At 37.6% G+C, this 27,793-nt stretch overlaps 14 protein-coding genes across 14 annotated transcripts; 7 read left to right on the forward strand and 7 right to left on the reverse strand.

Annotated features, from left to right (window-relative positions):
• Positions 1-191: 191 nt before the first annotated feature.
• TOT_030000063 (conserved hypothetical protein) lies at positions 192-1,610 on the forward strand (the record flags this gene model as incomplete). The annotated part of the gene is made up of 3 exons (XM_009692807.1): positions 192-482; positions 711-1,010; positions 1,086-1,610. 3 exons carry the CDS (start codon positions 192-194, stop codon positions 1,608-1,610), a joined length of 1,116 nt encoding a protein of 371 aa, XP_009691102.1.
• Positions 1,611-1,862: 252 nt separating this feature from the next.
• TOT_030000064 (elongation factor g 1, mitochondrial) lies at positions 1,863-4,454 on the forward strand (the record flags this gene model as incomplete). The annotated part of the gene is made up of 4 exons (XM_009692808.1): positions 1,863-3,320; positions 3,394-3,783; positions 3,848-4,252; positions 4,350-4,454. 4 exons carry the CDS (start codon positions 1,863-1,865, stop codon positions 4,452-4,454), a joined length of 2,358 nt encoding a protein of 785 aa, XP_009691103.1.
• A 163-nt stretch (positions 4,455-4,617) lies between these two features.
• On the forward strand, positions 4,618-8,358 carry TOT_030000065 (conserved hypothetical protein; the record flags this gene model as incomplete). Its single annotated transcript, XM_009692809.1, has 22 exons — positions 4,618-4,738; positions 4,793-4,932; positions 4,994-5,107; positions 5,143-5,204; positions 5,237-5,292; positions 5,344-5,447; positions 5,505-5,700; positions 5,825-5,862; positions 5,944-6,047; positions 6,101-6,188; positions 6,229-6,304; positions 6,345-6,431; positions 6,483-6,572; positions 6,614-6,657; positions 6,735-6,818; positions 6,882-6,956; positions 6,989-7,045; positions 7,302-7,373; positions 7,481-7,681; positions 7,838-7,930; positions 7,995-8,078; positions 8,146-8,358. 22 exons carry the CDS (start codon positions 4,618-4,620, stop codon positions 8,356-8,358), a joined length of 2,199 nt encoding a protein of 732 aa, XP_009691104.1.
• A 41-nt stretch (positions 8,359-8,399) lies between these two features.
• On the reverse strand, positions 8,400-8,753 carry TOT_030000066 (hypothetical protein; the record flags this gene model as incomplete). Its single annotated transcript, XM_009692810.1, has 2 exons — positions 8,400-8,441; positions 8,484-8,753. The coding sequence occupies 2 exons, from the start codon at positions 8,751-8,753 to the stop codon at positions 8,400-8,402; spliced, it is 312 nt and encodes a 103-aa protein (XP_009691105.1).
• Positions 8,754-9,536: 783 nt separating this feature from the next.
• TOT_030000067 (conserved hypothetical protein) lies at positions 9,537-11,585 on the reverse strand (the record flags this gene model as incomplete). The annotated part of the gene is made up of 1 exon (XM_009692811.1): positions 9,537-11,585. The coding sequence occupies one exon, from the start codon at positions 11,583-11,585 to the stop codon at positions 9,537-9,539; it is 2,049 nt and encodes a 682-aa protein (XP_009691106.1).
• A 378-nt stretch (positions 11,586-11,963) lies between these two features.
• Positions 11,964-13,143, forward strand: TOT_030000068 (uncharacterized protein; the record flags this gene model as incomplete). Its single annotated transcript, XM_009692812.1, has 5 exons — positions 11,964-12,096; positions 12,127-12,320; positions 12,351-12,553; positions 12,585-12,766; positions 12,797-13,143. The coding sequence occupies 5 exons, from the start codon at positions 11,964-11,966 to the stop codon at positions 13,141-13,143; spliced, it is 1,059 nt and encodes a 352-aa protein (XP_009691107.1).
• Positions 13,144-13,339: 196 nt separating this feature from the next.
• On the forward strand, positions 13,340-14,253 carry TOT_030000069 (proteasome subunit alpha type 2; the record flags this gene model as incomplete). The annotated part of the gene is made up of 4 exons (XM_009692813.1): positions 13,340-13,451; positions 13,559-13,728; positions 13,795-13,928; positions 13,959-14,253. The coding sequence occupies 4 exons, from the start codon at positions 13,340-13,342 to the stop codon at positions 14,251-14,253; spliced, it is 711 nt and encodes a 236-aa protein (XP_009691108.1).
• Positions 14,254-14,419: 166 nt separating this feature from the next.
• TOT_030000070 (uncharacterized protein) lies at positions 14,420-16,445 on the forward strand (the record flags this gene model as incomplete). Its single annotated transcript, XM_009692814.1, has 10 exons — positions 14,420-14,510; positions 14,548-14,636; positions 14,696-14,848; positions 14,914-15,006; positions 15,044-15,208; positions 15,247-15,305; positions 15,410-15,524; positions 15,589-15,672; positions 15,771-15,927; positions 16,270-16,445. The coding sequence occupies 10 exons, from the start codon at positions 14,420-14,422 to the stop codon at positions 16,443-16,445; spliced, it is 1,182 nt and encodes a 393-aa protein (XP_009691109.1).
• Positions 16,446-16,510: 65 nt separating this feature from the next.
• Positions 16,511-16,777, reverse strand: TOT_030000895 (conserved hypothetical protein; the record flags this gene model as incomplete). Its single annotated transcript, XM_009692815.1, has 1 exon — positions 16,511-16,777. The coding sequence occupies one exon, from the start codon at positions 16,775-16,777 to the stop codon at positions 16,511-16,513; it is 267 nt and encodes an 88-aa protein (XP_009691110.1).
• A 121-nt stretch (positions 16,778-16,898) lies between these two features.
• TOT_030000072 (Plasmodium falciparum CPW-WPC repeat containing protein) lies at positions 16,899-18,984 on the forward strand (the record flags this gene model as incomplete). The annotated part of the gene is made up of 11 exons (XM_009692816.1): positions 16,899-17,011; positions 17,046-17,124; positions 17,209-17,275; positions 17,396-17,499; positions 17,532-17,669; positions 17,891-17,920; positions 17,956-18,085; positions 18,127-18,210; positions 18,244-18,516; positions 18,612-18,827; positions 18,863-18,984. 11 exons carry the CDS (start codon positions 16,899-16,901, stop codon positions 18,982-18,984), a joined length of 1,356 nt encoding a protein of 451 aa, XP_009691111.1.
• A 93-nt stretch (positions 18,985-19,077) lies between these two features.
• On the reverse strand, positions 19,078-19,701 carry TOT_030000073 (signal peptidase; the record flags this gene model as incomplete). Its single annotated transcript, XM_009692817.1, has 2 exons — positions 19,078-19,478; positions 19,551-19,701. The coding sequence occupies 2 exons, from the start codon at positions 19,699-19,701 to the stop codon at positions 19,078-19,080; spliced, it is 552 nt and encodes a 183-aa protein (XP_009691112.1).
• Positions 19,702-19,913: 212 nt separating this feature from the next.
• TOT_030000074 (conserved hypothetical protein) lies at positions 19,914-20,690 on the reverse strand (the record flags this gene model as incomplete). The annotated part of the gene is made up of 1 exon (XM_009692818.1): positions 19,914-20,690. The coding sequence occupies one exon, from the start codon at positions 20,688-20,690 to the stop codon at positions 19,914-19,916; it is 777 nt and encodes a 258-aa protein (XP_009691113.1).
• A 58-nt stretch (positions 20,691-20,748) lies between these two features.
• On the reverse strand, positions 20,749-22,189 carry TOT_030000075 (4-hydroxybenzoate octaprenyltransferase; the record flags this gene model as incomplete). The annotated part of the gene is made up of 6 exons (XM_009692819.1): positions 20,749-20,955; positions 21,041-21,128; positions 21,171-21,325; positions 21,357-21,471; positions 21,504-21,570; positions 21,655-22,189. 6 exons carry the CDS (start codon positions 22,187-22,189, stop codon positions 20,749-20,751), a joined length of 1,167 nt encoding a protein of 388 aa, XP_009691114.1.
• A 58-nt stretch (positions 22,190-22,247) lies between these two features.
• Positions 22,248-27,246, reverse strand: TOT_030000076 (uncharacterized protein; the record flags this gene model as incomplete). Its single annotated transcript, XM_009692820.1, has 22 exons — positions 22,248-22,270; positions 22,301-22,666; positions 22,701-22,885; positions 22,919-23,130; positions 23,188-23,387; positions 23,419-23,463; positions 23,494-23,582; positions 23,779-23,896; positions 23,928-24,003; positions 24,060-24,145; positions 24,191-24,278; positions 24,311-24,434; positions 24,466-24,617; positions 24,680-25,101; positions 25,137-25,551; positions 25,636-25,766; positions 25,796-25,848; positions 26,089-26,422; positions 26,454-26,608; positions 26,668-26,864; positions 26,939-27,138; positions 27,240-27,246. 22 exons carry the CDS (start codon positions 27,244-27,246, stop codon positions 22,248-22,250), a joined length of 3,678 nt encoding a protein of 1,225 aa, XP_009691115.1.
• Positions 27,247-27,793: the final 547 nt, after the last annotated feature.

Genomic DNA, 27,793 nt, shown 5'->3' on the forward strand with positions numbered 1-27,793 from the left:
CAGATTTCATATGTTTATGCTAGTAATAATTTTTTTTGTTATTTTCAATTTCCCCATGTGTGTATCTTGATTATTTTGTTTATCAACTACATATTTTACTTTGTAATGAAGTTGTCATAGACAACATACTTGTTAAAATATAATTCATTTTTTGAGAAGACCACACACTCTTATTTCTTGATTATTCTACAATGGTTCTTCACAAACTTGTAAATTCCACCAACGTTGTCTTTCATATGTTGGATTTGCAGCCATATGCAATGGTTTTGCCTATGGATAAGGTTACCAGTGAAAAGAACAAGAAAAAGATCCTATCTAAAATTTATAGGAACAACCCAGATACGTATGCTTCATATAAATTATATTTAAGGGGCATGAATCAGAGGAACCTTTTTCAAAAAAGTGAAAATACTGAACAAAACAGTTCTCATGACCCAAAAGGTGGCAATAGTTTGAACCCCAATCAATCGGAGGCTCAGCAAGTTGATAAATCTCAACACACTGAAGCTTCAGGAGTAGCTGTTTTGAGTACCCAACAGAATCAGGATGAGCCCAAAGTATGGAATGACCAACAAAATGGCCATTTGAAATCCGAAACTAATTTAGACTTGGATAATGGATTGACCTCTCAAAACAAAGTGGTTGAGAGTAATGCTCCACAAAACCAAGTTAAGGATTCTCAAGTTTACAGTGGCGCCTTAAGCAGTGAGAATACGAGTTTGAAACGTGAAGACGATGCTTTAGGGCATCAAAAACAAAATGCAGACCAAAATGAGGACAAACAGAGTCTAGACAAACAAGGCGAACCTCAGGAGGACATGTTCTCTGGAGTTAGGAGGTTTCTCGACAGAGTGGACTCTGAAAACATAATAGGATGTATGATAATACTGGCTTCCAAAAGCTCAGACAAAAGCTCTATTTCCCCCGTGGCAGGCGGTATTGTTGAAGTTTTCGATGACTACGAAAGGTCGATTCAAACCGTCTGGATAAACAACAACATTGGGAACTACGTAAAATTCAGTAACTTAAAGGGTAAAAACTCAAAGAAGTTAATCAACACACTAAACGACCAAATTCTGTCAAAGGTGGTGCTCTCGACGCTGACTCTGAGGCTGTGCGCTCACGCGTACCAGATGACTCTTCCGAACTCCAAGAGGATTCAGCACAAATCGAGGCTGATATCAATTTACCATCAGATGGGCCAGACCTTTCCCAAGTTCGCGTACAGCTTCATAAGGGAGGAGATGCAATTTTCAAAGCACTATGAGATTACGGCGCTGTCGATAAAGCACAACGACAACCCTAAGATCCCGTGTAGGTGCCTTAAGCCCACGCCGTCCGAGCTCACCGACACCATGGACCCTGGCACCATTCTTGAAAATAGCCCCCTGTTTTTCGGAATTACTGAGAGCAGGTTCAGCGGGATGTATAACAGCACCTATGAGCCGATTTTAATAGGATTCATGAACCTGCTGAGCGGAAAGCTCAACGATATCTCTAAAATCGTGCGGTTCGAAGAGAGCGTAAGTTACTACGACGAGGACGACGACTTTAAGGCCAAACGGCAGAAGCTGAACTATAGAAGCAGGAGATTGCAAAACAGACTGTAAAATAATATGATAGCTTTAGTGTGTTTACTTGTGGTTGTGTGGATTTAACACGCCTATTACTTAATCAGATTCAATTAAATATAAATGTTTAGTACTTATTTATGTATTATACTTATATATAAATGTAGTTGTCGGCTAAATTTTTTGTTTTGTGTACATTATACGTTGAGTGTGTTTGTGAGTGTTTTCATATAATCTACCTCGGATTAACTTATAATAAAATTCAAAATGGCTAACTGATTGTATTTACAAATGATTAAGATAAATATCAATTATCAGTTCTATCGCAATTGTAGGATTCTTTTGGGTCGGAGCCTTGTTTGGCCTTCCTTGAATAACTCTGTATCATATCTCAATAAATTTCAAAAATGTGGTTATTCAAGTGCAAATTTGTCACACAGTGCCAATAATCAGCCTTACAATATCGCTAACATCAGAAACATAGGCATCAGCGCCCACATTGATTCCGGCAAGACCACGCTTACCGAAAGGATTTTATACTACTCGGGAAAAATTGATCAAATTCACGAAGTTAGGGGAAATGATGGTGTTGGCGCCAAAATGGACTCCATGGACCTTGAAAGGGAGAAAGGAATAACGATTCAGTCTGCAGTAACGAATATAAGCTGGACTCCCATATCATCGCTCAACGAGCCCAGTAAAAATAAAGAGAATAAATCGAATAAATACTCCATTAACATTATTGATACGCCAGGACATGTGGACTTCACGATTGAAGTGGAGCGCTCCTTGAGGGTATTGGATTCAGCTATTTTGTTGGTGTGCGCAGTGTCAGGAGTCCAGTCGCAGACAATCACGGTGTTCCGCCAAATGGAGAGATATAGGATCCCCAGGATCATTTTTATCAATAAGCTCGACAGAGAGGGCGCCAGCGTTGAGAGGTGTGTGGACATGTTGACGAAAAAGCTCGGTGTTAAGTTGCTCCAGTTGCAGGTGCCAATAGGCATAGGCCCAAAGTTGGAAGGCGTGGTCGACATAATTGAGAAGAAGGGCTACTACTTCAGAGGTTCCTACGGAGACAACGTGGTATCAGAGAGCATCCCTGAAAATTTGAGGGAGGAAGTGGGAAGGTTGCACTTCGATCTTTTGGAGAAGCTGGCAGATAACGATGATGACTTTGCCCAAAAATACCTAGATAACGACTACACCACCGACTGCATAAGATCGAGCATAAGGAAGTTGACGCTTAGTCACACCATGTATCCCCTGCTGATGGGAAGCGCAAAGGGGAACAAGGCAGTTCAACCGCTTATGGACGCTATTTGTCACTACCTCCCGGCCCCAAGTGACATGGATGTGTACGTGTATCCGGTTAATTCCATCAGTGATTTGAAGGCGGTATCTGAGGATGATAAGATAGTAGTAGACAGCGACAAGAACTTAATTGGATACATATTTAAGATACTGGATACATACCTGGGCCAGCTGTCATACATTAGAGTGTACAAGGGCACCCTGAGAAAGGGAGTGGGCATGCACATAGTTGAGGAAAACAGGAAAGCCAACTTCAAGAAGATATACAGGGTCCACGCAAACGAAGTTCTGGAAATTCCTGAGGCGAAGCAGGGCGAAATAGTGGCAATCAGCGGCTTGAAGTGCCAGTCTGGAGTGACGGTAACGGATGGAAAGGTACAAGTAACAATGCAATCGATGTATATACCGGACCCAGTTGTGTCAATAGCCCTTAAGGTATTTATAGGTGTTAAGTAGTTTATTAACTTAGTAGTTTTGTAATTTATTATACTTATGGATTAACTTTTAGAGCGTTAACCACAATGATTTGTCGCGACTCTCGAAAGCGCTCAGTCGGTTCCAAAAGGAAGATCCCACTTTTAAAATAACAATAGATGAAGAGTCGAAAGAAACGATATTGTCAGGTGTGTGCACAGCTGTTAACAAATTTAATTTAGGAATGGGAGAGCTGCATCTGAACATTTATCTGGAGCGCATGAAAAGAGAGTATGACCTGAATGTCCAGGTCGGCAATCCGGTTGTCAACTACAGGGAGGCGGTTACCACGAGAACTGAGTTCAGTTACACGCATAAGAGGCAGTCAGGTGGAGCCGGCCAGTACGCAAAGATCATTGGATACTTTGAGCCAGTTGAGCAGGACCCGAACGACTTTTTAACTACGCAATTCGTGAATAAATTTGTACGTTTAGCGGATAGTTCAGTCAATTACACAGTTATTTGGCTGGTGACTGACGTTGATTTAGGTTGGAAACGAAATCACCCCAAACTACATAACTTCTATTGAAAATGGATTTAAGGAGTGTTCTAAGAAGGGACTGCTTTGCGGAAGGCCACTAGTAAACACCAGGTTCATACTCACGGACGGCGCATCGCACGAAGTGGATTCTTCTGATCTTGCCTTCAAACTGGCCGCCTTTGGAGCGTTTCAGAACTTTTACGGCAACGCAGAACCAGTAATTCTGGAGCCGATAATGGGAGTCGAGGTGACGGTTCCGAACGAATTCCAGTCTCAAACGCTCACGACTCTGACCAAGAGGAAGGGAATCGTCACAAACACCAACGTGCTGGGAGAAAGTGTCGTCATCAATGTTGACGTGCCTCTCAGGTGTATGTTTGGATACATAACAGATTTGAGATCTGCCACAAAGGTAATTTTGCTTATTTAGGTGTAACAGGTCTTTGATATACCATATGTTTTAATTATGATGTGTAAAATCATGCGTTAATGCTGAAACGCTTGTTTAGGGGCAGGGCGAGTTCACAATGGAGTTTAAATTCTACCAGCAGATGTCAAAAGCCGACCAGGATGAAGAAATGAAGAATTATCAAAAATCTTTGGAGAAAAAATAATCTAAATGTGTACGTGTCTTCGTAATTAATTCGTGATGTTGTTAGGCCTCACATTAGATTCTTACAACCATTAGGTGCTGTAAATACCTACACATTTCAGTTTTTTTGTATGTAATGTAGATTATATCGCCTTTTTATGGTGTAGTCATACAAATATCATGGAATGGATGATTATCTTGCTGCTTTCAGTTCCATCGTGTCTGATAGAGTCAGATACTATGAACTTGTTAAGATTACCATCCACACATCCTCCAGAAAATCGTACATTTTAATCGCAGACAGAAGTTTGTTTTAATTACCCATTTTTTAAAAGTTTCACTACCTAACTTGCTTTTTAGGCATATTCTTTGTCACTTTTGATCTTGGAGGTGTAATAAAGAACAGTAAAATCGAATATGATAACATAAAGGACATTGTTCTCGGCGAATTTGGTAATAAAATAACATTAAAACTGAATAAAAGTCCAACTCCTCTGAAGGTATAAATTACACATCAACATCGAACACTAATTGTGATGTAATTTGGTCAATAATGTTTAGAATGACAACGATTTGGGTGTCTATGAGATATTAATAGAGACTCCGGATTATACAACTTTGTACGATAAAATTAAAATCGCAATAGATACGGATTATATGATCAAACACTTCAACGTAAGTCATCTAAGTATTAACATGATTGGTTGTAGGAGCCTAAAAATAAAAGTAAAGTTTCTATAAAGTCGAAGGAGACTATACTTCCGTTTTATAGGTATGTTGAAATAAGTATATTTCGATTTCTAGATACAAAAAGGTGACATTCGGGGGATATTATTTCTTTCTTAAGAAATCTTTTAAAGGTATTAAATTAGGAAACCGTTAAATTTTGACGATTACTAACAATTTCTTAGATACTAGTTTCAATACTATGTATTCTCGAAGGTACGAGGACGACCGAGGTGTATCTTTGACCGTCAACATCAAAGATCCGTTTCCCATTTATTACATGGAACACGTGAGTTTCAGTGCGATATTTTGCCTAATACTATGCAACCGTATAAATTAATTACAGGATGATCCCTTTGACTTGTATAACTACACCAGGAGGGTTATTGAGGAGGTCAAGATAGTACAACAGCCCATTCCGACCAGTGACTCTAATGAAGCCAGCACTAATGGAATTGATGATCGGAAATTTTATGAGATACTGCGGGATGAGATATACTATAAGAAGATGAATTTGAACGAAGACGTTGCCAAATGGTCCTGTTACCATGTTTTGTTAAGAACTCAGGATAAGTTCATATGCTATTTCATTTTAAGGCGGCTATGTGAGTGGATAGTTGTAGTTTAATTAGTTACACTGAAGTGTGCGTGTTAATTGTTTCATAGTCATACCTCCCCTTTTGGATACTTGTCAAGATATACTAGTGCGATTCGACCTGGTGATAACTCCAAGTAACTTTTAACCGCTAGTTATCTGTCTTAATTAACACGATTTATTGTTATAGCACAAATATAAATTATCAGATTCCATGGTTAATATTTGTAATTACTGGAACGAATTTTGTTTAATTGTTAATTCATTTACCTCGAACACGAGCCACTTTACATGGTTAGTTTTTTACATAATCACTCTGTAATACTGTAATATAATGACGCCAATAGGAATAAGGAGTTAATTGAGTTGAGAGTGAACAATTTGCGATTTAAAAATGAGATGTACAAGAACTTGAAGACACATTTTAACATAGTGGTATGTTTATGGCCGTGATAGAAATTAACCCTTAATTCAGCCGAGCTACTTCAATTTAGTCAAGGGCTTTGTGGTTTCAATCTTAAAACTGTTACCAATGCAGGCAATAGATCAATGTTAGTTTTTATCCGGCCTATAAACTTACGACAAACGCAGACATCATTTATAAACTAAATGACAACATTGATGTGTATACTGACGAGCCACTGGAATACGTGTATCAGATCGTACATTACCTTTATGGTATTGTTTTACTATTTAAGCTACTTAAACGGACAATTAACTAATATGCAGGGAGCGACTACAGCAACCAAGCTATAATTAACAAGTTTAAAATGCGGCTGGCTGACTTCATTGCCTTTACGATGGATGAACTGGTCATTGGTATGTGTTACTTAACTCTATTTCAGCTAAAAAATCAATAGGGAATCAGCTTTTGTTACACATCATTGTTGAGAACTTGAGTATAGTGGAGACTGGCGCGCGAAGGGTACGTTTTTTAGCTACAAATCAGCCCAATCGGCCCTGATTAAAGATTAAATATAGAAGATAGAGAGTGCTCTGATATTTTTGATGCACTTCCGGAGCTTGAATTTCAACGAGAAGTACACCGATGGCTTGTTCAATGACGTCTTCGATCGATATTATCGCCCCCGTGACGAACCTCAGCACCCCAATGAAGATATCACTCAGTTCGCCAGGGATGCACCGCGTAAGAGAAAAGACATCGACTGGAACAGCATTACCTTCAACTACTATGCGACATCGGTATTGTTCGTCACCTCACAATTCCTTTTCAGAGATTGCTCGAGGAGGGTTTTATCAATGTGCTCTTTCATTCTGAAAAAATCGAGTACGTTTCCACTAATTTCACTTACACATCTGTTCCAGGGACAATGGGTACATACTTTTCATTTGCACACTCATTGAAAAGTACAACGACTACAACTTGCACAAAAGGATCATAAGAAACATGCTTAAACTGCCCATTCCTCTGGAAGACGTTTATTTGCCCATAATTCCCTCGCTGATACACATTCTCAGGAACACGGTAATGCGTCTTGTCTTAGTTCCTCTGTCGATCTTACTTTAAACTTCTAATACATTGTTTAGAGCAACGAAAAGCTGATTATGCTGATTTTGTCTCTGTTTATCAATTTCAGCTACCACAACGATAAGGCTAAGGTTTGACCTCTACTTACTCTACACAGTTATCTTCAACCAATTACCATGTTCAATCAATTACCATCATCAATTAATTACCATGTTCAACCAATTACAACAATGTGTAGGAATTAATGGTTAACAACAATATCGCAATCGTGTTAAACAACTTCGTCTTGCTAGAGGTACTCAGGGACTTAATTTATTTTTCGCAGAACGAGTGTTTGTTGCTGACTCTGAAGCTAATATTGAACCTGACCAAGGTCAAGATGCACCAAATCGTTTTCATTCAAACTGGGCTGCTCTTCAACTTGATCGTGGCTCTTCAGGTTCGTTTCCCATTTTTCTCTCACCTAACCACGCCTTAGAAATATTGCAATGGCAACCGGGATCACATTGAGCTGATATCTTACATTGCTGCCATCATAGGCCACCTCTATAACACCAATGTTAACCTTCAACTGAACAAGTTTGTTGTCAACTAGTGCTTAACAAATTCCTTCAGGTGGGAATACATCGTTGATGTTATGCTCTACGTCTATGCTAACTACAAGGGGACTGTCGAACAATTTAACAATGTAACTCCGTCGCTCCTTTATCACATTTTCCTCTTTTAAATAACCATTAATTTACTCAACGTAGATTCTCTTCTGCATCAGCAAGGTCATCAACAACAGGAACATGTCTCTTAAAGTTGGAAGGCATCTGATCCGGATTCTACTTCTGGTAACTCCTCGTTAAACTATCTACTGATTCAAATCTCTCTAATTCTCTCTTATCATTAACTACTTAGAATCTGAGCTTTGTTCGGGATAACAACTATATTGTCAATATTTTTGAGCTATTGATCAAGCTTGCTAACTATGTGCCTAACTGTCTCATCATGATCGAGAACAACGTCACTAAGATTTTAGAGGAGTTGGACGTCAAGGTCGACATTATTGTTCAGTTTTCCATTAAGCTTTCCAGCAAGATTCGTCGGAAGACTATTCACTGTAGCATATAATTTTTTACTTAACTCGTAGTACACGCATTTACTACATTAGTTCAGTCCTTAATCCATCTCACTTTCCTCGCGAAGTCCTCCAGCTATAATGTTTATTCAGGCTAATTACGTTTATGTCAACTTACGTCTTTGACGTTGCACGTGTATTTGAAAATATTCCAGAGTGTGAACACGTACACCAGTATCACTACCAGCGGTTGTACGAACAGTGTCGTGATCTCTCTCCTTGAGTAGTAGTTCCACACGTTCGGCCTAGGGTTTCCTTTTTCATCGAAGCTCAGATTCCTTTGAACTCTGTTGTGCCTATAATCACTCGCCAGACACTTCCAATCTCTTCTAATTATGTATACTAAGTTATTTCTAACGATTTTATTTGTAAATCTTGAAAAAAACATTAATGTACACGAAATAAATCTGTTATACTACCTTTGATGTTGTACCACACAATACCATTTTTTATCTTTAATTGCCTACACATTTTATTACTTTTATTTTAAAACATGAATTAATTTTTAACAGTTTGTTTTTAATGGTTTTAGGGTCTAATTGGTTCCTTTTTTTCCAAATTAGACGCAAGGTTACTGTCAACTCTTTTAAGCAGTGGAAGGATCTCTTAGTGTTTAAAAGGTATCATTATTTTACTATTAATGATCCCATTGGTCTCTTTCAATCTCTTACGCTTGTATTTTATTCTGGTTAACACTTAAACCTGGCTTATTCTTTAGGCATGATGGCAAACACGTTTGGAACCTACCCAAATTCACTCCTCACGAGTTCGGCTTTAGGCGCATCGCTCGGAAACCTCCTTTTTTCAAGTTCAGGAGGTTCACTTTCCCCAAAATAGACCGCAATCCTGACTTTGGCAGGGACGTTTTGTATAATAGGGATGTGTACGTTAAGTACGACTGGGAAAAGAAGTCCCGCGAGTTCTACAGACTTAAGGACTACGTCGATCAGTACTATAAAGGTTCGGTGCACTACCCATATCTACCACGTACTACAGTTTACTCGTTTTCATATCCATATCTGCGTATTCTTTTGACATGACACATATTAGGTGTAAGGGTCGTTGGCATTCCCTGCTGCGATAACGTTCTTCAGGTTGTCGACGAGAACGACGGCGTTGTGATGGATTTGAAAACGCCCAGTGACTTAAACAGGCTCTTCAAACGCCAGTTTTAAACTCGTATTGGTTCATTTACTTGGCTTATCGACTCCCTCGTGGTTTCTTGGCTTTCACCCCGTTGGGTTCGCTCACTTTTGCCTCCGTGGTGCCTAACTATGTATTCTTGCAGTTGTGTTGGCATTTCCATTTGCAAGTTCCCATAGTGGTTTACTATTTGCGTCAGGTCTCGTGTGCTCGTCTGACCCAATTGTATGTATTTATCCACTAGGGCGTCACAGTACTCTCTCATGTTCATGTTGCATCTGCTGAATGAATTGAACAGCAACTTAATGTCAAGTCCCCGTATGTGCTCAATATTCTCTTGATGTGCAAAAAAGTCCTCGATGAAGTACCAATAGTATCTCCTTATTTCTTCTTCAATCTTCGTCTCTGGGATCTGCTCTGGTGTCACCCTCATGTCTGTGGTATTATTCGACATTGTTAACTCCCTATCCGATATACTTATATAATTTTGCCTTGACACGCATTCGTACAGTATCGACAGTGTGTTGATTGTGTTTACCTTCTCCGGCGTTTTATATTTTTTGCCATGTGCCTTCAACTTTACCAGGAGCCTTCTCAGTAGACTCTCGTCCAGCACTCTGCACCTAGACATTGAATTCGCTATCAGCAGGACGTCCAAGTGGTTCAGATCGTCCACTATCTTCGTTATTGGATTCGACAGCTTTCTAAACAGTGCATACACTTTCAATTCCTCATGTTTAGAGCCAATGATCGTTTTCACATCACCAGTGCCAACATCGGCTGTGTCATCATCAGAAACTCCAATATCACCGGCCTCCACAGCAGCAACGCCATTATCGGGAGCACTGGCATCGTCACTTCCTGGTTCCATGTCAACGCCAATTACTCCTTCCTCCCTTACTCTGGGATCTTCTATGTTTCCCCTTGTGCTCACTCTCATGTGGAGTTTGGACACTCCGTTGAGTATGTTTGCGTAATTCTGTCCTATAAATGCCCCAAAGTCTTCCCATTTCAGCAGTGCTTCTATCAGCTTGTTGAAGAACGATATTAACACTTGTGGTTCAAATTCCTTCACGAACTTGCTGTATGAATTGATAACGTTTCCGATGCACTGTGGCGTCATCGCTTCAACGTTGTTCTCCAACTGCGGCATTGATGCCATAAACAACTCCCTTTTAAAAATACTCAACTTGCTGAATGCGTTTAACACGTTTGAGATGCACCTTGCTGAGAACATGCCCGCATCCCTCACTACTCTTTCCGATACTGCTGTGAACAGCTCCTCCTCTCTATTTTTCAGCTTTGCGTACCCGTTTGATATTTGTGCCACGCACTGTGGCGTGAAGTGCCCTCTTCTCAGTCTGTGCGTTATTATTGGCGCCAGCACGCTGAGCGTCTTGCTGTCGTCTCTTCCGTAGTTCGCCAGTGCGTTTGCCAGGATTGCAAGCGTCTGGTCGCTCAGGTGGTCGTACTTGTCCGATATCGACTTCAGCAGCTTCTTCGTTATCTTGTCCAGCTCCAGATTCTCCGAATTGAGCAGGAACACTCTCAGTAGCATTGAAAAGTCCTGTTCGTTGCATTCTTCTATTGTTTTAACTATCTTTTCGTAGTCGTTGTCTCTATGCTCTCCCAGCTTAAACAACTTATTTATTATTTTCGTCAGTGGACTTATTTGATTCAGCTTCCCTAGTGAGTGGATTACGTTACTTATGTCTCTCGTGTGCAGGTCCCGTATTTGCTTTGTTATTATCTTAGTGCTTTCTTCTATTAACTTTGCCGACAGGTGGTCCACTTTTGCGAACGCGTTTAATATTATACACACTTGCCTTACTTCATAGTTCGACAATACCGTGTTATTATTTATGTTTTTGGTACATTTCTCCGTTAACACTTCTGCTGTTCTACTCCAATACACCTTTGGGTGGTTTATTTCCTTTTTTGATAAGATATTCAGGCAATTTGACACTGTATTTCCATCTAAACTTGGCAATGCTCTCAATACTTTATTAAATACCTCTTCTACTTCCTTCGGGCTGCTACATTGTGATACAGTATTAAGTAGAAATGGCAACTTCATTTTAATTTTTGGCAAATTGGCTATTAAAATACAATTATACTACATTTAACTTCCATGGATTATGTACACAAATATTACTGAATAATATATTACAATTCACTTAATTTAACTGTATAATAACTTATTAAATATGCGATTGAAACAGAAGAATGTTATAAACATGTACTAAAAATTAAATCTTATACACACTACACAGCGTGGACACATATATACGAATTTTACATGAATTGACTAGAAACTGTGATAAAATCTTCATAAGAAGCTTAAACTATGAGACTAGACTCAATTTTATCCATGTATTAATAATGTTGATGCAATAATGATCTTTAAGCCGGTAGACATTTTAACTCAATCCTTCCACTACTGCATTTTATATAAATGTATCTTTTATGGCTTTATTTATTCAGTTTTATTGTTTTTAACTTGTGTGTATGTATTAAATTGAATAAAATCCCCGTTGGAAGCGACCCGGACGGCCACGCTATCAACTCGAGAAACAACTATCTAAAGGGTGCGTTTTTTTTAATTAATATCATGTTAGGTTACGCTGGACTTGGGTTTGACTTAATCGTTGGGAATCCTTTTAATAATTTCAATGATTTGAACACTTTCGGTTTGCGATCCTCCATAATTGCTCAGCCTGTTGTGAGAATCGATGAGTTCGACAACATTTTTGTTGAAGGCAACAAACGAGTCTGGTACAGGAGCGTCGTTAATTGCTATCAGGATTTCGAGGTACTTTCTAATCATCAAATCCCTGTGTAGCCTCATTTAATTGACAATGAGAGTGACTTGGTAAAGGACCTTTTTAACGACTTCTCTCTCGACAGTCCCTTCAGTGAGGAACTTTGGCAGCGCAATGCCAGAGGCTTAGACGTTAAGAACTTCGTTAACAGCGACAGCAAGTTAAAAATTCTAAAGTCCTACTGCAGCCTATATGAGACTGGACTAATCCTGCCGTACAACGGGTACTTTTACTAGTGTGTTAATGATTTTTAGGTCACTCTCCAAAGACTTTCGTGAAGGCGTTAAAAAGTTGCCAGACTCCGTTGAGCGCGCTTCTGACTGCCCTCTAGACCTCTTCATTACAGAGCCAAAAACTGACAAGTGTAAAAATATCAGAGCCTGGATCAACTTCTTCAAAGTTTACGGAACTCATGTTACTACATACGTACTGATCGGTGTGTTTAAATTTTATAAATGTGTGTTAGGTGGCAAGTTTATAAACATGGATAGCGCCGTCAACATTAAATTGAACGAGAAAGTTGACAAGAGCACTTCCGAAAACGCCACCCAAACCACTGACATATTCCAGCGGAAGGTGAAGGCGAGTAAGCTGAAGAAGAACATGTGGATAATTGGCGGCTACTTCGTGGAAGGCCTTGAAAGAATCAACTCTGCATCCTTTGCCACGTGGGTCAGAACAATACGAAATAGAGCCATGCCGATTAAGGCAAAATTTTCGGCACTATCTATTTTCTTTCCAGAAAAACAGCAGGCCTATTTGAGTTCGTTAAAATATTACTCCGAATTGATGGGAATCGATAGGCCAACATGATGTGTTGGTTCCGCGTCCTCGTTAAGTGAAAAGGCTGAGAATCAATATCTGTCGTTCCACTCTTTATTATATTTTGTAATTTTACATAATTTAATATATACCACAAAGTTTTTTTATGGGTACAGATATTTAAATGATGATCAGGTGTGTTTACTTATACACCACATTGACTTTATTTTCAGTTTACTTATTTAAAATGGCTGATGAGGGTGAATACAGTTTTTCCCTGACCACTTTTAGTCCGTCTGGAAAACTCGTACAGATAGAATATGCCTTGAATGGTGTCGCTAAAGGCGCTCCAACATTAGGTATGTTGTTGTATATAATATTTAGAATTCAATCTTTTAATTGAACTTTAAACGACCATTGTGCTATATAAAACAAATTATAACTATGGTTTTAACATTTATAATAGGTATAAAGGCTTCCAATGGTGTTGTGATTGCGGCTGAAAAAAAACAAACTTCAAGCCTGATCGAGAGTGATTCCTTGAACAAGATCGATTTTTTTGCAGACCACATTGGTGCTGTGGCTGCTGGTATGCCTGCTGATTTCCGTGTGGTTTTAAGGAAGGGTCGAAAGGAGGTTTGTTTATTCAACAACTGAAAACTAGCTCACTCACTATTTTCTTCTTTAATTAACGAGTTTTAGGCTATGAAATATAAAGCAACTTATGGAGATGATATTCCTGGTTCGCAACTGGTAAAGGACGTTGCATCGATTATGCAGGAGTTTACACATACTGGCGGGGTTAGGCCCTTCGGCATCTCTCTCTTGCTTGCTTCGTAAGTTTGTTTTCAGTATATTTGTCTTAGATATGACGACGAAGGCCCACAGTTATATCAAATTGACCCCTCTGGAGCTTATTTTGGGTGGAAGGCCACTGCAATTGGAAGCAGGATGGAAAACAATAACACCTTTCTGGAAAAAAGGTACAGTCCTGATATGGAATTGGAGGACGCTATTCACATTGCAATTTTGACCTTGAAGGAAGGGTTTGAGGGAGAACTCACCTCAGATAACATAGAGATTGGTGTGGTTGGACAGGACAAAAAATTTAAAATCCTCCCACCAGAAACCATTGATGACTATTTAAATGAAGTACAATAACTTGGATTAATTTGTTTGATTGTTATTTATTTATACTAATTTCAGTTTTACCGTTTTATCTTAATACTCATTATTGTGTAAGAGGTCGTATTTTACTTTTATTCTTGTATAATATTTAACTGATTCACAAAATGTATTTAATAAATGTACTTTATAATTAATAAAAATGGCTGATGAAGATAAGCAAGTGTATGATTTGGACGGTTCCAAACTTTTGGGCAATGTGCGAATTTTCACCAATGGCCTCGCCAAAATAAGTATGAATGCCACTATTTTGTATAATTCACACTTTAGAATATTCTACTATTTCCAAAGATGTTGAGCGACTGAAGGATTCTAAGAATTTAGGCGAGCTTTTGAGTTTATTACAAGATACGCATCAGGTATGATTAAATTTAGTTTTATTTTAGAATTTAGCTGTAATTACCAATTTTTTACTTAGAAACTTGATCGGCTTGGCATTTTTAAGGGATTGACTTCCACTATTGACCGAGGAGAGAGGGAAGGAGACGTTGATGTTGTGTTAACATTTGAGGAGAAACCGGCCCTTTACACAGCCGGAGCCAGTGTAAATTCTAAGACGAAAGCAGGAATCGTATGTGTTTAAGGCTATAGAAGCTATTTGTTACTAGTTTAAACCAAATTGACTCTTTTGTGTAGGAATTTAAGGGTGAGATTCCTGGGATTTTTGGTTCCTCGAACACTTTAACACTGAGTGCAAACACTGCGGGCACTGGGAACAATGAGTTGACGGTATTTTGCAACTGAAGTTCACCTAATCTTCTTTTAGGGCAGTTTTTATATACCGAGGATTCCTCTAATGGACAAATTCACCGGATTGGTCTCAGTGTTCACCTCCTTCAATGACTTAAAAAAATACTGCTCATACACAAATAGAACTAAGGGGTTCAAATTCATGTTATCTAATATAAATCAGCGTCACAATTTCGTCTGGGTACGTTCAATTGATTCTGATGAGTAAATATCCTTTAGGAATCCAGCATTAGGGATGTCTATCCGGTGTTCAACGATAGGATGAAAGCATCAGAAATGTATTTTGCCAGCATTATCTAATCGTCTACTTAACTACATTTTATGAATTTGAACTTAATTACAATGATGTTACCTCATGAGTCAGCTAATGGTTTCTTTCTAGGGTGCTGAGGAATAGTGGATGTTCCTTAAAGAATTCACTCTCCTACGTTTACAAGTATGATGGCACCAAGGGCGATGGAGTTCCAACTGAGGGTCAAGTCACCCAAATTAAACTGGTATAATAGGCGTTAATTACTCGTTTATGGATCCTTTGATGACTAATTTGAAATAATTGTTTAGGAATCGGGCCTACCTGGAGGCGATAGTCTGTTCTTCAAGTTTAATTACAACATGCTGTACTCTAAGCAGTTGTTCCAGAACCTGGTTAGTTCTACTTTAAGCATAGTTGGCATATTTAGTACATTTATCGATCCTAATATCACTATTCCGGCATTGCCAACCTCCTAAATAACAATGTGTAGATAATGAACTTAAATGTCGGCTGCGGATACCTGTACAACTTCGGCCCCTATAATAAAAACGCAAACTTGTTGGACAAGTTCAACTTCACTGGCCCCTCAGGATCTCACTTGGCGCTCAGGGGATTCAGGTTCCAGGGCTTAGGGCCATACGACCACGGTTACTCCTAGTTACTGTTTACATGGTTGCTATAATTTAGTTTCTATAACTTGACTACCGTGAAACTAGTTGAATAAATGAATTATTACAGGGTTGGTGTTAAACGATAATGACGAATGGGTTGAGAAAATAGACCATTTGGGCGGAGACTACTATGCCAACTTGGAGCTATCGCTGTACTATCCACTAAAATTCATTCAAACTCCAAAGTATTTCCATAATTATCATTCCTCATAACTCCTATTTACCCTTTTAGGCCCATGTTGTTCACCTTTTTTAATGTTGGATCGTTATCCAATAGCACTTCAAGATGTACTTTTCTCAGCTAATTTTTATTTTTAGTTGACTTATACAATCAGGTGTTCAACGACCTGAGGATGTCCGTCGGTGCTGGTCTGTCCTTAAACCTTGCCCGTGGCTGCTGGCTTGAGGCCTTCTACGCCAAGCCTCTGGTCTACTTCCCCTCGGATAGCATTTCCAACTTCCAGCTCGGACTAAGGTTTAAGCAGTCTATGTAATTTATCGCAATAATACGCTAAAATGTATTCACGTACACGTTAACACATTAATTTACGCTTAAATCTTAGTATCTATAGCCCGGTTGATTCCTCAGCTCCAGCTCCTTCTTAAACTGTTCGTTATCGTAATAGGTGGCGGCTAAAGGAACCGCCAACATAAGGGCAGCTATGAAAAACAGCCTTGGTACTGAGCGATACAGTCTTCCTGGCTTAGGATTTATTGCTTCATTCACAATTTTAGGGTTGTACGCAGTTGTGTTTGTAGAAAAGGTTCTATTCTGAGCTTTAAAAATTGAGCGAGAGATACTATACAACTTAGTATAATTCCTCATAATATATGAACTTAAAATATAAATAAAAATGTGAATATGTGTTGAATAAACTACAGTTTATGATGGGGATTGATGTCGTGATTCGTTTTCTAAAACATTTGAAATTAACGCACACAATTAAATGTACTTGTTTAGAACGGCTTACATATTGATATATACATGTATTTTTACTGTTTGTTGTGATTCTAATGATAAATTCGGTATTGACATACCCAAAATACACACCGTCGAGGAGTATGTTTTGATTGACCTCAAATAGAAATTTTAGGGCCTTTAAGTTGTTTCAGAATGAACCTAAACCGGAAAATATCACTGAATTAGGAACTGATTTGCTGCGATCGGCTGCGGTATCCGACTTACACAACTATGGCATTGATTATTATTTCACTTATTTCAAAATATAATGAAAATGTTGCAAATTGCGTTTTTAGGAACATGTTGGTGAAATAAAAACCATTAGTGGCAAATGTGTACCGGATTTTTCTCAACCTTGTCCAGGTAACTTTCAAGATTTGAATATACTTGTTTAGAAGGATGGGAGGTAAACGTTGTTAGATTACATAATTAATGGGATAAATTAATCCAGTTCAACGTCAATAACTATGTAGAGTGTTGGAGAGGTCTGTAGAGCCACTTCTTCATACAAGGGACTTTGTAAGACTGAGGCCTCCTTCAAGTCCTTCACTCCGGAACAGAAAATAAACTGGTCAAATTCGTGCCAAGTAAATTTTGTCTTCACAACCGATATTTTTAGGCTACTTGGCCTTGTAAGAAAGCTAATAAAAATGAAGAATGCAGTGATAACGAAAGAAACGTGAGTTTGTATATGCTGATATTCCTGTTCAGTATAATCAAACGTGTCCCATGCTTTTCGTTAAAGAGGTATTCAGTTGTAAGTTCATCTGAATTTTAGAAATCGGCGGATTCCGACAACTACATATGTGTTCCAGGTATTTGTTGGAGGATATTTTAAGGATGATTTTACTATAACTTTTTTTAGACCTATCCAGTTACGTTGGACCTTGTAACTCGTTTGTGGATTTCACTGATTTCTCTAGAGAATCTAAGAGACTATGGGCAGTGAGTATGCTTATAGGCTAACCGATGTTGTAGGAATCGTGTGGAACAGGGTGGCCTTGTATGGTATGCTAAGCGTGCATTAATGTGTGAACTATTAGAGAAATTGCTCATTTGTGTTCGAGGAGTGCCCTCTGGACTGGACTAAGGATTCCGATGGCTCCTGCTTGGCACCTCCGTCCTACAAGGGCTCTTGTGATAGAAAATTCCACTTTACTCACTACACTCAAAGTAACTCTTTAATCATTTCATCTTAATTTTCAACTCTACAGAAATGAAGCTGGAGTACCTAAAAAGCTGTGATATCGCATTTGAATGTTCAAACTGTTGCAAAAAGGACTATGACAAGTGCCCAAGTTCGTCACCGTGTTTAAAAAATGGCCATTTAGATAATTGGAAGGGAGGCGGCAATAACACCTGCACCAGTCCGAGCTACGATGAGTACTGCTCCAAATTATACTCCGACATCGTTGCTGCTACTAATAATAATAATAAGGCATCTTCTATGAATAGGGCTTCAAGTACTCAAAACAACAAACTGGTTATTAGCTTAAACGCTCTGAGCTATGATAACAAGGTTTTATTCGAATCCAAGTGTTCAATCGTCAACTTCCCCTGTGCTGAAACTGACGAGTATAACTGGAGTAGCCCGTGCCCCCTGAGTATTGTTGTCACTGCGTAGTTATTTATATATGTTTTATTGTCAACTTATGACTAGTTATTCTAACACAGTCGCTCATTAACCATTAATGTGTAGACTGGAATTTACTCAATGATTATTGCACGCCCTTGTATATTGACGAATACGATGACTGCAAGAGTAAGAAGTCTTTCAGTTCTGAGGAGGAGAAACGTAAATGGTCCTCTTTTTGCCAAATTCCCTGGCCTAAAATCGACGGATCTGACAACAGTCCTGAGGTCGTGACCATTACAGAGGCCAAAAAGGTTAACTTGAGTGGTCCTATAGTTCATGGTACGTTGCTCTCCTGCTTCACATTCGACCTTCAGAGACTGGCGGCGTAAATGTCATTGGGGACGTGAGGCCTAAGGGGCGCGAGGGCCCTGTGGACATTGACTACTCTAAAAAGATAAAAAATACTATGAAGTTGCAGGCTCCTCTGAACTCGTAGGTTACCTCATTAATTTAATTTCTACTTTTCTCTGGGTTGTATATAAATCGCTCTGTATCGTGTATGTGCTTCTGCTTAACCATATTAGAGGCGCTATCCCTTCCCTGATAGCATCAGGATAACTGCGAAGCCTACGATTGCGTGCTTCAGCGCCGGGTACTCGTTCAGGTAAATGCTCAAGATTCCCACTTTTGGAATCTTCATCAGGACTGTTCCGATCACGTCCTTTTCGTTAAGCCAGTTCTTGTTCTTTGGATACAGCGACCTGTCGTGGATTCTGTTGTTGTCGCCCTTGGTGAGCAGGCTGAGTGTGTCCTCTCCTTCGTGCAGGGTCAGCGCTCTGTGCACTATTGGTATTTCCCTTCCCTCCAGCCTAAACACCACGATGTCTCCCGAGTTTACTTCTTTCTTCTTCATCAGGAACAGTATGTCTCCTCTGTAGAACGCGGGCTCCATGCTTCCGCTCAGGACCACGACCACTGGCGAATCCGTGCCTAAAACAGTGTTTGTCGGCAGAAGAGATTGAATTTGTATGGAAAAGGCTCATGGGCCCATTCAAAACTTACCGGTTACCAGCATCGTCAATTTCCAGAACATAAGTGCCACAAAAAGCATCGAGGTGACTGAAAGCAGATATTCGAAGGATTCCAAGGGCCTTCTTTTAAAAATCCGAAACTCATTTCGAGTTTTATATAATTCCTCTTTCAAACTGTCCATTTTGCCAAATATAGATATTGATACACCCGATAAACAAGGATCGTTGTTCTACACAACACAATCTAACTGTATTTTTTAATCTGATCCGATCTTTCGTATAAAACTTGCAACTAAGCACATAAATGTAAATCTAGGATAATTTAAATATTTGTGATTAATAACACATTATTGTATTCTTCTTTATTTGGCTATATGACTTTTTGACTAATGATTTAACGCCTTGAAACCATTGGGTATGCTATAAAGCAGCAGGATGTCACTTTCTTGCTCTTATTCTTGACTGCCTTCACCAGGTGTTCCTCCGATCCGAAGTATCTCTCCATGCTCATTGCTGGCTTTCCGAACACGCTTCTCATATCGAAGTTTGGAACTAGCGGCGGTACAAATACCAACGCGCAATAACTTAGTGGCGTGCCTCCTTGCGGCATTATTGAAACGTAGTCTAAATCGAAGCTGAATTTCGACACTCCAGATTCCAAAGGGGACTTTGGGCTGCTCCAGCCGTACAAACTCGCTTTGTTTGCCCTTTTTCCATCGCTGTGTATATCGTACCCAATTAACAGGGAGTTGTACCTTTCGCTTAACCCCGTTACTGTTATTTTTGGTGACGTCGAGTACGGCCTTTTGGCCTCGACTACACACTTGATGTTCTCGTCGTCGTCGTCATCGAAGTCCAGTTCATCTTCGTTTGATCCGTCAATTATGTCATCGAAGTCCCTAGGGATGTTTCTCATCGGTTTGATTGGTGGCAGCCCTAGTTCCCGTTCGTTTATATAAGGTCCAGCTGCGATTTGTTGATTCTCAGGCTTTCTGCTTCCATTCTTCCTTGTTTTTACTGGGATTGGTATTTGCATTCTATTTGCTTGATATAAGGATGCGTATGGTCTTTGAGCTGGTAGTTCGTAGCGAATTCGGCCACCTCTATCGCCCACCACTACTCTAAAACCAATCAGTGCTAAAAATATTAAAATACTATAGTTTAACGACATTTTATCCAATTAAACAGATGTTCTAATTATATAAAAGATCACCATGTATCGAAGAAAATCAAATATTAGATTTGGCGCGTCTATCAAATTTCAGGTCCAGGGACAATTCTTTCTTTCCGGCCAGGATTCCAGCCAGTATTATTCCTCCGTATATTACGCTGTTCTTAAAAAACCTGAAACAGTTTGCTGGGTCTTCCAGGTTAACATTTTTCAGTTGCCTCATCATCCACAGGTGTGACAGTACGACGCTGGCGTAAAATGGATCCTATGTTTAAATTTAATACAAGTTACAATAATAAATTTAATTATAACTACCATCAATAACTTTTTGAGTATATTTGGTGAGTTACCCCTAATTTTGCGAAGTATCCGCAGGTTGCCAGCAGTATTGACATATTATATGCTACGAGGTTACACATCTTCTTTGTGTTGTCACCCCTGAATTTTAATTATAGAGATATATATTTTTGTGTATGTTACCAGAGTAGCGCCAGTGATTTAAGTCCCAATTTTTTGTCAAACTCCTTGTCCTGGTGCGCGTATATTGTATCGTAAATCATGGGCCATATTGATGCCGTTAAGTATATAAATATTGGAGGCAGTGTTATTGGACCACCGGATATTATAGTCCAGGCCTAAAGGGCGGAATTACTGTAAAAACTGTACCATCAGTGTGCCTATGCTTGAGGACATTCCTAGGATAAGCTGGGCGTAGTTTGTGTATCTCTTCATTAGGGGATATAGTGAGCATGTTATTGAGGTGAGGAATCCGAGCATTATCCTAAGATTCTGGTTAAAACTACTCAGCCTTACGTATTAGTATCAAACTGGAGCAATATTGAAAGAGCCATTGCAGAGTTGAACGCCAAGGTGGTTAAGGCTACAAAAATAAATGATAAACAATGTTAAAGGACAAAAAGCGTATATTTTGGCTATACCATTGATTTAATTTATTAAATCCTACCCTCCTTGGTTCCTATTAAACCGCTAGCCAGGGGCCTGATCTTTGTTCTTTCTACGTGTTTGTCGAAGTTTTTATCAAAGAGGTCGTTTATGCAACATCCTGCTGATCTTGCGAAGAAGGCGCCCAAACACATTAATCCCATCTTCTTGAGTTCAAGGAACGTTACTACTGAGGGTAAGGCCAAGGATGCGCTCCACATTGCTGGTAAAGCAAATATAACCACTGGCATTAATGAATGTATTCTCATTAACCTTCCACATGATGCAATTTTGTCATAGAATCCTACATTTTTGGAGGGGTTGGAATTGTTTACATGTATATGTCTGAGTTTTGGCAGCAGAAAAGGTGAATCGTTTTGACGATTAAGTTTATCATTATTTAAATCATTTATTTTTGTGTTTGTTACGTATAATCTGACACAGTGGTTGTAATTGGAGCCAGTTTTATGCTTTGGCACAATTGACCTATAAAACAAGTTATTACTGTATATATTGACCAAGTCCCTTCTTGTTTGTAAAATAATTCTATTAAACATGACGAAAAATATGATAAATTTTAAATTGATTAGTTTTTGATCCCCCATCAGAATTCCATTAATTTTTGGTGTTTATTCCCTCTAAATGGTTTTAAAATGTTAAAAAATTACTTGTTCCTAGATAAAATCCGTATGCTTCGTTATAGGCCTCTTTTAGTGCTTTTGTTTTGAACAGTTTAGATATTGGTGCAAATTGAGACCTTATTGGCATTGGATATTTGTACACACTTTTTATCCACTTCACATATTCTAAGTCTTTGTTTATATCTCCAATTGGTAATCCTCCGAGGATGTTAGTGTGTTTGAACGATAAGTTTTTACTTTGGTTGCTTTTTTTGCCAAAAACAAAATCGACATTTGCCTCCCCTGATATGTTACTTCGTTTTTCTTTCCCGCTTATTCCAACTCCCGCCTGCTTTTCGTTGTTTTTGTTATCCTTTGAGGTTTCTTCTTGTGTAATATAAGTGATTCTTCCCCCTTTATTCACATATGATTGAATAGATAAACAAACCTAATTTAATATCATATGAGAAATGAGTGCCAAATTGTTCAAACATATCCATCCAGGCCTTTACTTCTTTACATTCGTCGCTGTTTTTGTCGACTGTGTATTTCAAAACACTACAGTTTTCAGTGTATTTGTTAAAGTTGGTCTTTAGCTTCCTGGCAGCTGCTATAAACGAGTTTTTAAGTTTCCTGTATTAAAATTGTGTAAGTGTGTATACTAACAGTGAGTGATTCAGCGGTATTCCTGCTTCCAGCAAGAAACAGTAGGACTTATCCACATATAGTTTGCTTTTATTACTTTTTAATAAGTCACTGATCTCAGAATAATTCGTTGACAATGAAAATTTGGCGCTTTCATCAATTGTTGATGCACTGATATCACTATCCACAGATATCAAACTTTTATAGTTTTCTAAATTATCGACTACCGTTCTCTGTATTAATCATTAGTGATGGAGGAAATGTCAACTGGGTAACATGAAAATAAGTACCTCGTTGGATCTTTTACACTCAATCAGCGGCCTAATCCACGCATTCGTTATGTTAGAAGCAGATACTTTTTGAAACAATTTATTTTTCTTAAACATTACAGAGTATGAGACTATGGGATCCCTGAATCCTGGGTCCACCAGTAGCTGTGAGTCGGTGAGAGGGTTACCAAAAAGAATGTCATAGCCACAACCCAAATATTCTACACACTAACATTAGATAAATAGACTAACCCAGTGATGGAATTTTTTTTACTTTATTGATCTTCTTAATAATATCTAAAAAAAATTAAATGTGTTAGGGAATACCGTGTTTAGAGGTTTTGTCCAATTGAATGGAACAAAGAACATTAAATATTAATAAGTACAGAAGAAATAGCATTTTTACCAACTGTTTTCTTAATATAAAGGTTCACTTTAGATTCAGAATATATTATCATGTACACAGCTGTATACTATGTATAGACACACACATAGGTGTGTACATGATACCTGTATACACACTAGAGGATGCTGACCCATGTATATTAGCATATAAATATTCACATAACGATGATAGTATAATTTTAATAAATTGTACACATAATCAATGACGCAACATATTTGCAATCTTTGCAATTAATGTTGCAATTATCGACGAAAGGACTACAAGGCTCCATGACAAGGTTATCTTTTGGGTTGTCGTTATTTTGGTGGAACATAAACTTGATGCCTATGAATGAAATATAACCTTATAAAAATACCGTGTATCAACTTATATTTATCTGGACATCCATTTTCTACTTTATCGACTCCCGTTTTCAATATCGATTTGATAAACTATTAATAAATTGTCAGTTTTAAGGAAATATTGCATAAAAAAGCTATTCACTAACGTTTATATTGATAATATTTTTCGGAATACAAAACAGCCATATAAAACCATTTATATTAATATCATCGTCGGAGCATGATCTTTCTCCTACACATTAATAATGATGTTGTTTCTGGTGGCAACACTACATACCCGATTTACAAAGTTTAATGTATGTAGGGTTTTTTACATTTACTATAAACCCATACAATATTGCCATGTTAGCTGGACATCTTAGTTTCTACAAATATTTTGTTAAACAGCCATTCTCACTTTATTTTCTTTATCAGTATTTTTAGGTCTGTATATCATCTGCTTCGAATCTTGTAGCTGATTTATCGTACACAACGACCACATCAAAACACTCGATGTATTCTCTGTGAACAAACACTGATTTCTATAAAAGGTGTGAAACGTTCCACTCTTACAATTTGTTATTTAGCAGTTGCAGTTGCCTCAATTCACCGTTTGAGTTAAGCGACATACAAAAACCAAGCATGGCCTTTTCCTCTCCACCGCACACCTTTACATGTTTCTCATTCTCAGTCAGAATCTTTACTGCATTTTTTGACTTCTTCAACTAAAATAAACATTAAAAAGTGTTTTTCAAAAGAAATTTAATTGCTAAAATATTGAATATACTATGTTGATCATTATATTGTTGGTTCCATCCATTTGACTGACTAGAACGTCACCATCCCTTAGCTTCAAGTAATAGTCTGAAGCATCACTATAAATTTGCAAGTATTCTTTTGGAATGATTTCCTTTATTGGTATCAGTTCAAAATCTATTGGAGTGGGATTTCGAATTACGTCCTGTAGCCATTCTGAAATCACCTTCGAGGTCAGTTTGTTTCCAGAGGGTTCAGGCCCGACCGTTAAAGTGTACACTTCTTCCAGGTGTTCCTTATTTGTTTCATCTGATGAACTACTATCGTTCTCTTCGCTTCTGTGGCTTACAAGTTTAAAGAATGTACTAGATTCATTTATATTTTTTCTGTTATACTTTTTTTCAGAACTACCATTATACTTGTTCACATCATAAAACTTGTTTATTATTCCTCCTATAATATTATATATTAAATCGTGTTTCACAAACCCATAGTGATTTGATTTGTGACATAAAGTCCATAATCTTTAAAGAACTGAACCCATGGCATTACACATTTAATGCAGTTTGGATCCAACGAGTTCTTTTTATAAGTTGCAACGTCACAATTACTGGCATCGAAGTTATGTTTACAATTGTTATATAAGCCATTCAATGTTCTTAAGAATATGACATTTTCCGCATCACCATGGCTTTCAAAAAGATTTTTAGATACCAAAGTAGATTTATAAACTATGCATTTGTATTTCTTAATCATCAGGTTTTTGTGTTTACTGAAAACATCCTTAATGTCATCGTTTATAAACTCTTCATTGTTATAACTACTATAAGCGTTTGAGCTTGAATTTTGATTATGTGTGTATATCTTTTTCACCACCTCTTGTTCATTTTCGATATTGAGTTGCTAATTTATAATTAGTTTCAAATTCATTTCTAAGTAGTTATATATGCAGGTACATATACACGTAAACAAGTAACTGTTTCATACTTCGGTAGATATATCACATATGAACTGATCTTGAACATCCACAGCGCTTTCATAATTTTGTATTATTGGACTCTTAAAATTGTTTATATTCTGTTTCAAGTGGTCGAAACTGTATCCACAGCCCAGAAACTCTAAATTACGTTAACTAAAATCTTCTCACCTATATTATTTATGCTGTGAATCTCGCTATTATTATATTTATTAAACAATGCCCTTATTTCTCCGTCTTCATTTTTACAACAGGCCCATTTAAACAACATATATAAGAAGAATATATACATTTTTAATACATTTGTTTCATTTACAAATTTCCGACTCAGATAATATTTTTAATGTGCCACTTGATTCTAAATAATTTTAATACAGGAGGATATAAATTACTGATTATTTAATAGCATATACGCATTCCGAATACATTATTGAAGGTATTGATTCAAATAATCCTCATATGACTTCATTAAGTTATCATTTTGATAATTTTGGTGTATAAAATAGCTGAGAGGGGAGAGCTCAAATTGAATGGGCACTGGGTTATACTTAATGGTTTTTATCCACTTTTCTTTATTCACATCTGTGGACTGGTCATCCAAATCGTTTGACACTACGTTTCCTCCAATGATTATTATCTTTTCGTATTTATTTTTATTTAACTCCTCGTTACTCTTATTGCTCTCAACGTCAGTACTTAATTTAAATACTTCCAGGTTTAGCTTCATTTTATTTTCTTTTTCTGCCTTAGACTCACTTGACTCTTCTTTGTTATTGTTCATTTCAACAATTTTACCTCCTGAAAACCATTATTCTTCACGTTTTGTTACCTAGTGTTATTTTAGTCATGATATGTGTCCCATATTGGTTAAATAATTGATACCAAGCATTTTTAACCTTTTGATCATCGTTTTCGGGGTTAACATTACTGTTTATGTAATTGTTAATCTTATTCAATAGTATTATAATTGATCCTTTTAGTTTCCTAACAAGTGTTAATCAAGCTCATATACAACTATGACGCATTATATATTGTGTATATACCATTGATTTGAAAGTATCATCCCCGTTGTATATATTGAACAGTTTAATTTAAACACATTCATTTGATCGTCTTTGAATGTATTGGATAAATTTGTACTTAATTTTTTACCACTGTATACATCCATACCGACTATACTCAATTGTATGTCCTCACTTAGTACACTTATCATGGATTTACCCTTACTTCCTTTGGACAACTACGGTTAAATATACAATCGTGCTAATTACATTCTCACTACTTTTTGTATATATAATCTTATTAAACACTTACCAGAACCGTTTTATAGCACAATGATTCATTTCTCGTCCAAACACCAAAGGGCAAATGCTTTCCATGTGTACTATAAATATCAAACCCATGTTCATATTCAAATGATATTACCGGTTCCTTGTATCCTGGGTCAATTATTATATCTTCTTCGTTTCCAAGTGGCATGCTTTCCTTAATGTTATAACCCAGTCCCAGGTACTCTGAACAATTTTATAATTTGTTCATTATAGATAATGTGTAAGCTATATATATTATACCTAATCCATTTAGTGATAAATTTGTGTTAAACACATTCAAGTACCCCTCATGGTGATTTATTTTAAACGGCGATATGAACTTTATGCATAATATTACTAATATTATGTAAAAATTGCTATATAACATTTCATGTAGTGGACGAAATATTTTTAGATCTAAGACGATCACTTATATTTATTTACTAAGTTTTCTCTTCTGTAGCTACCACATTCCTAGAAGCATTAATCAACTGAGTTTACACCTGGGTTATTCTTTGATTCAGGTTCGCTAAATAATTGTCTAAACCACCGCGCTGTGTAATTCTATTATTTTGGAGGCTCAATGCCTTTTAGGTTAGTCATTATTTATGTCGAGTGGACACATTTTAAGTTTTAAACTTAAAAGAACTACTCCTGTTTAAAAGAATTCTAAATTATTTGTTATATGTTCCACATGGTCCTTTTCTCATGTATTTACACATAAATAGGTACTCATTATTTTACTCAAGTCACAAGATGTATAAACTCTATTCATTAATAAGCTCACTTATAATCTAATTTAGGGGTTTCAAAGGTTATTATATAGTTGTAAATAGGTAGAAGATAACACTCAAGTGAT

This window comes from Theileria orientalis, chromosome 3, assembly GCF_000740895.1.
Source record: "Theileria orientalis strain Shintoku DNA, chromosome 3, complete genome".
Lineage (NCBI taxonomy): Eukaryota > Apicomplexa > Aconoidasida > Piroplasmida > Theileriidae > Theileria > Theileria orientalis.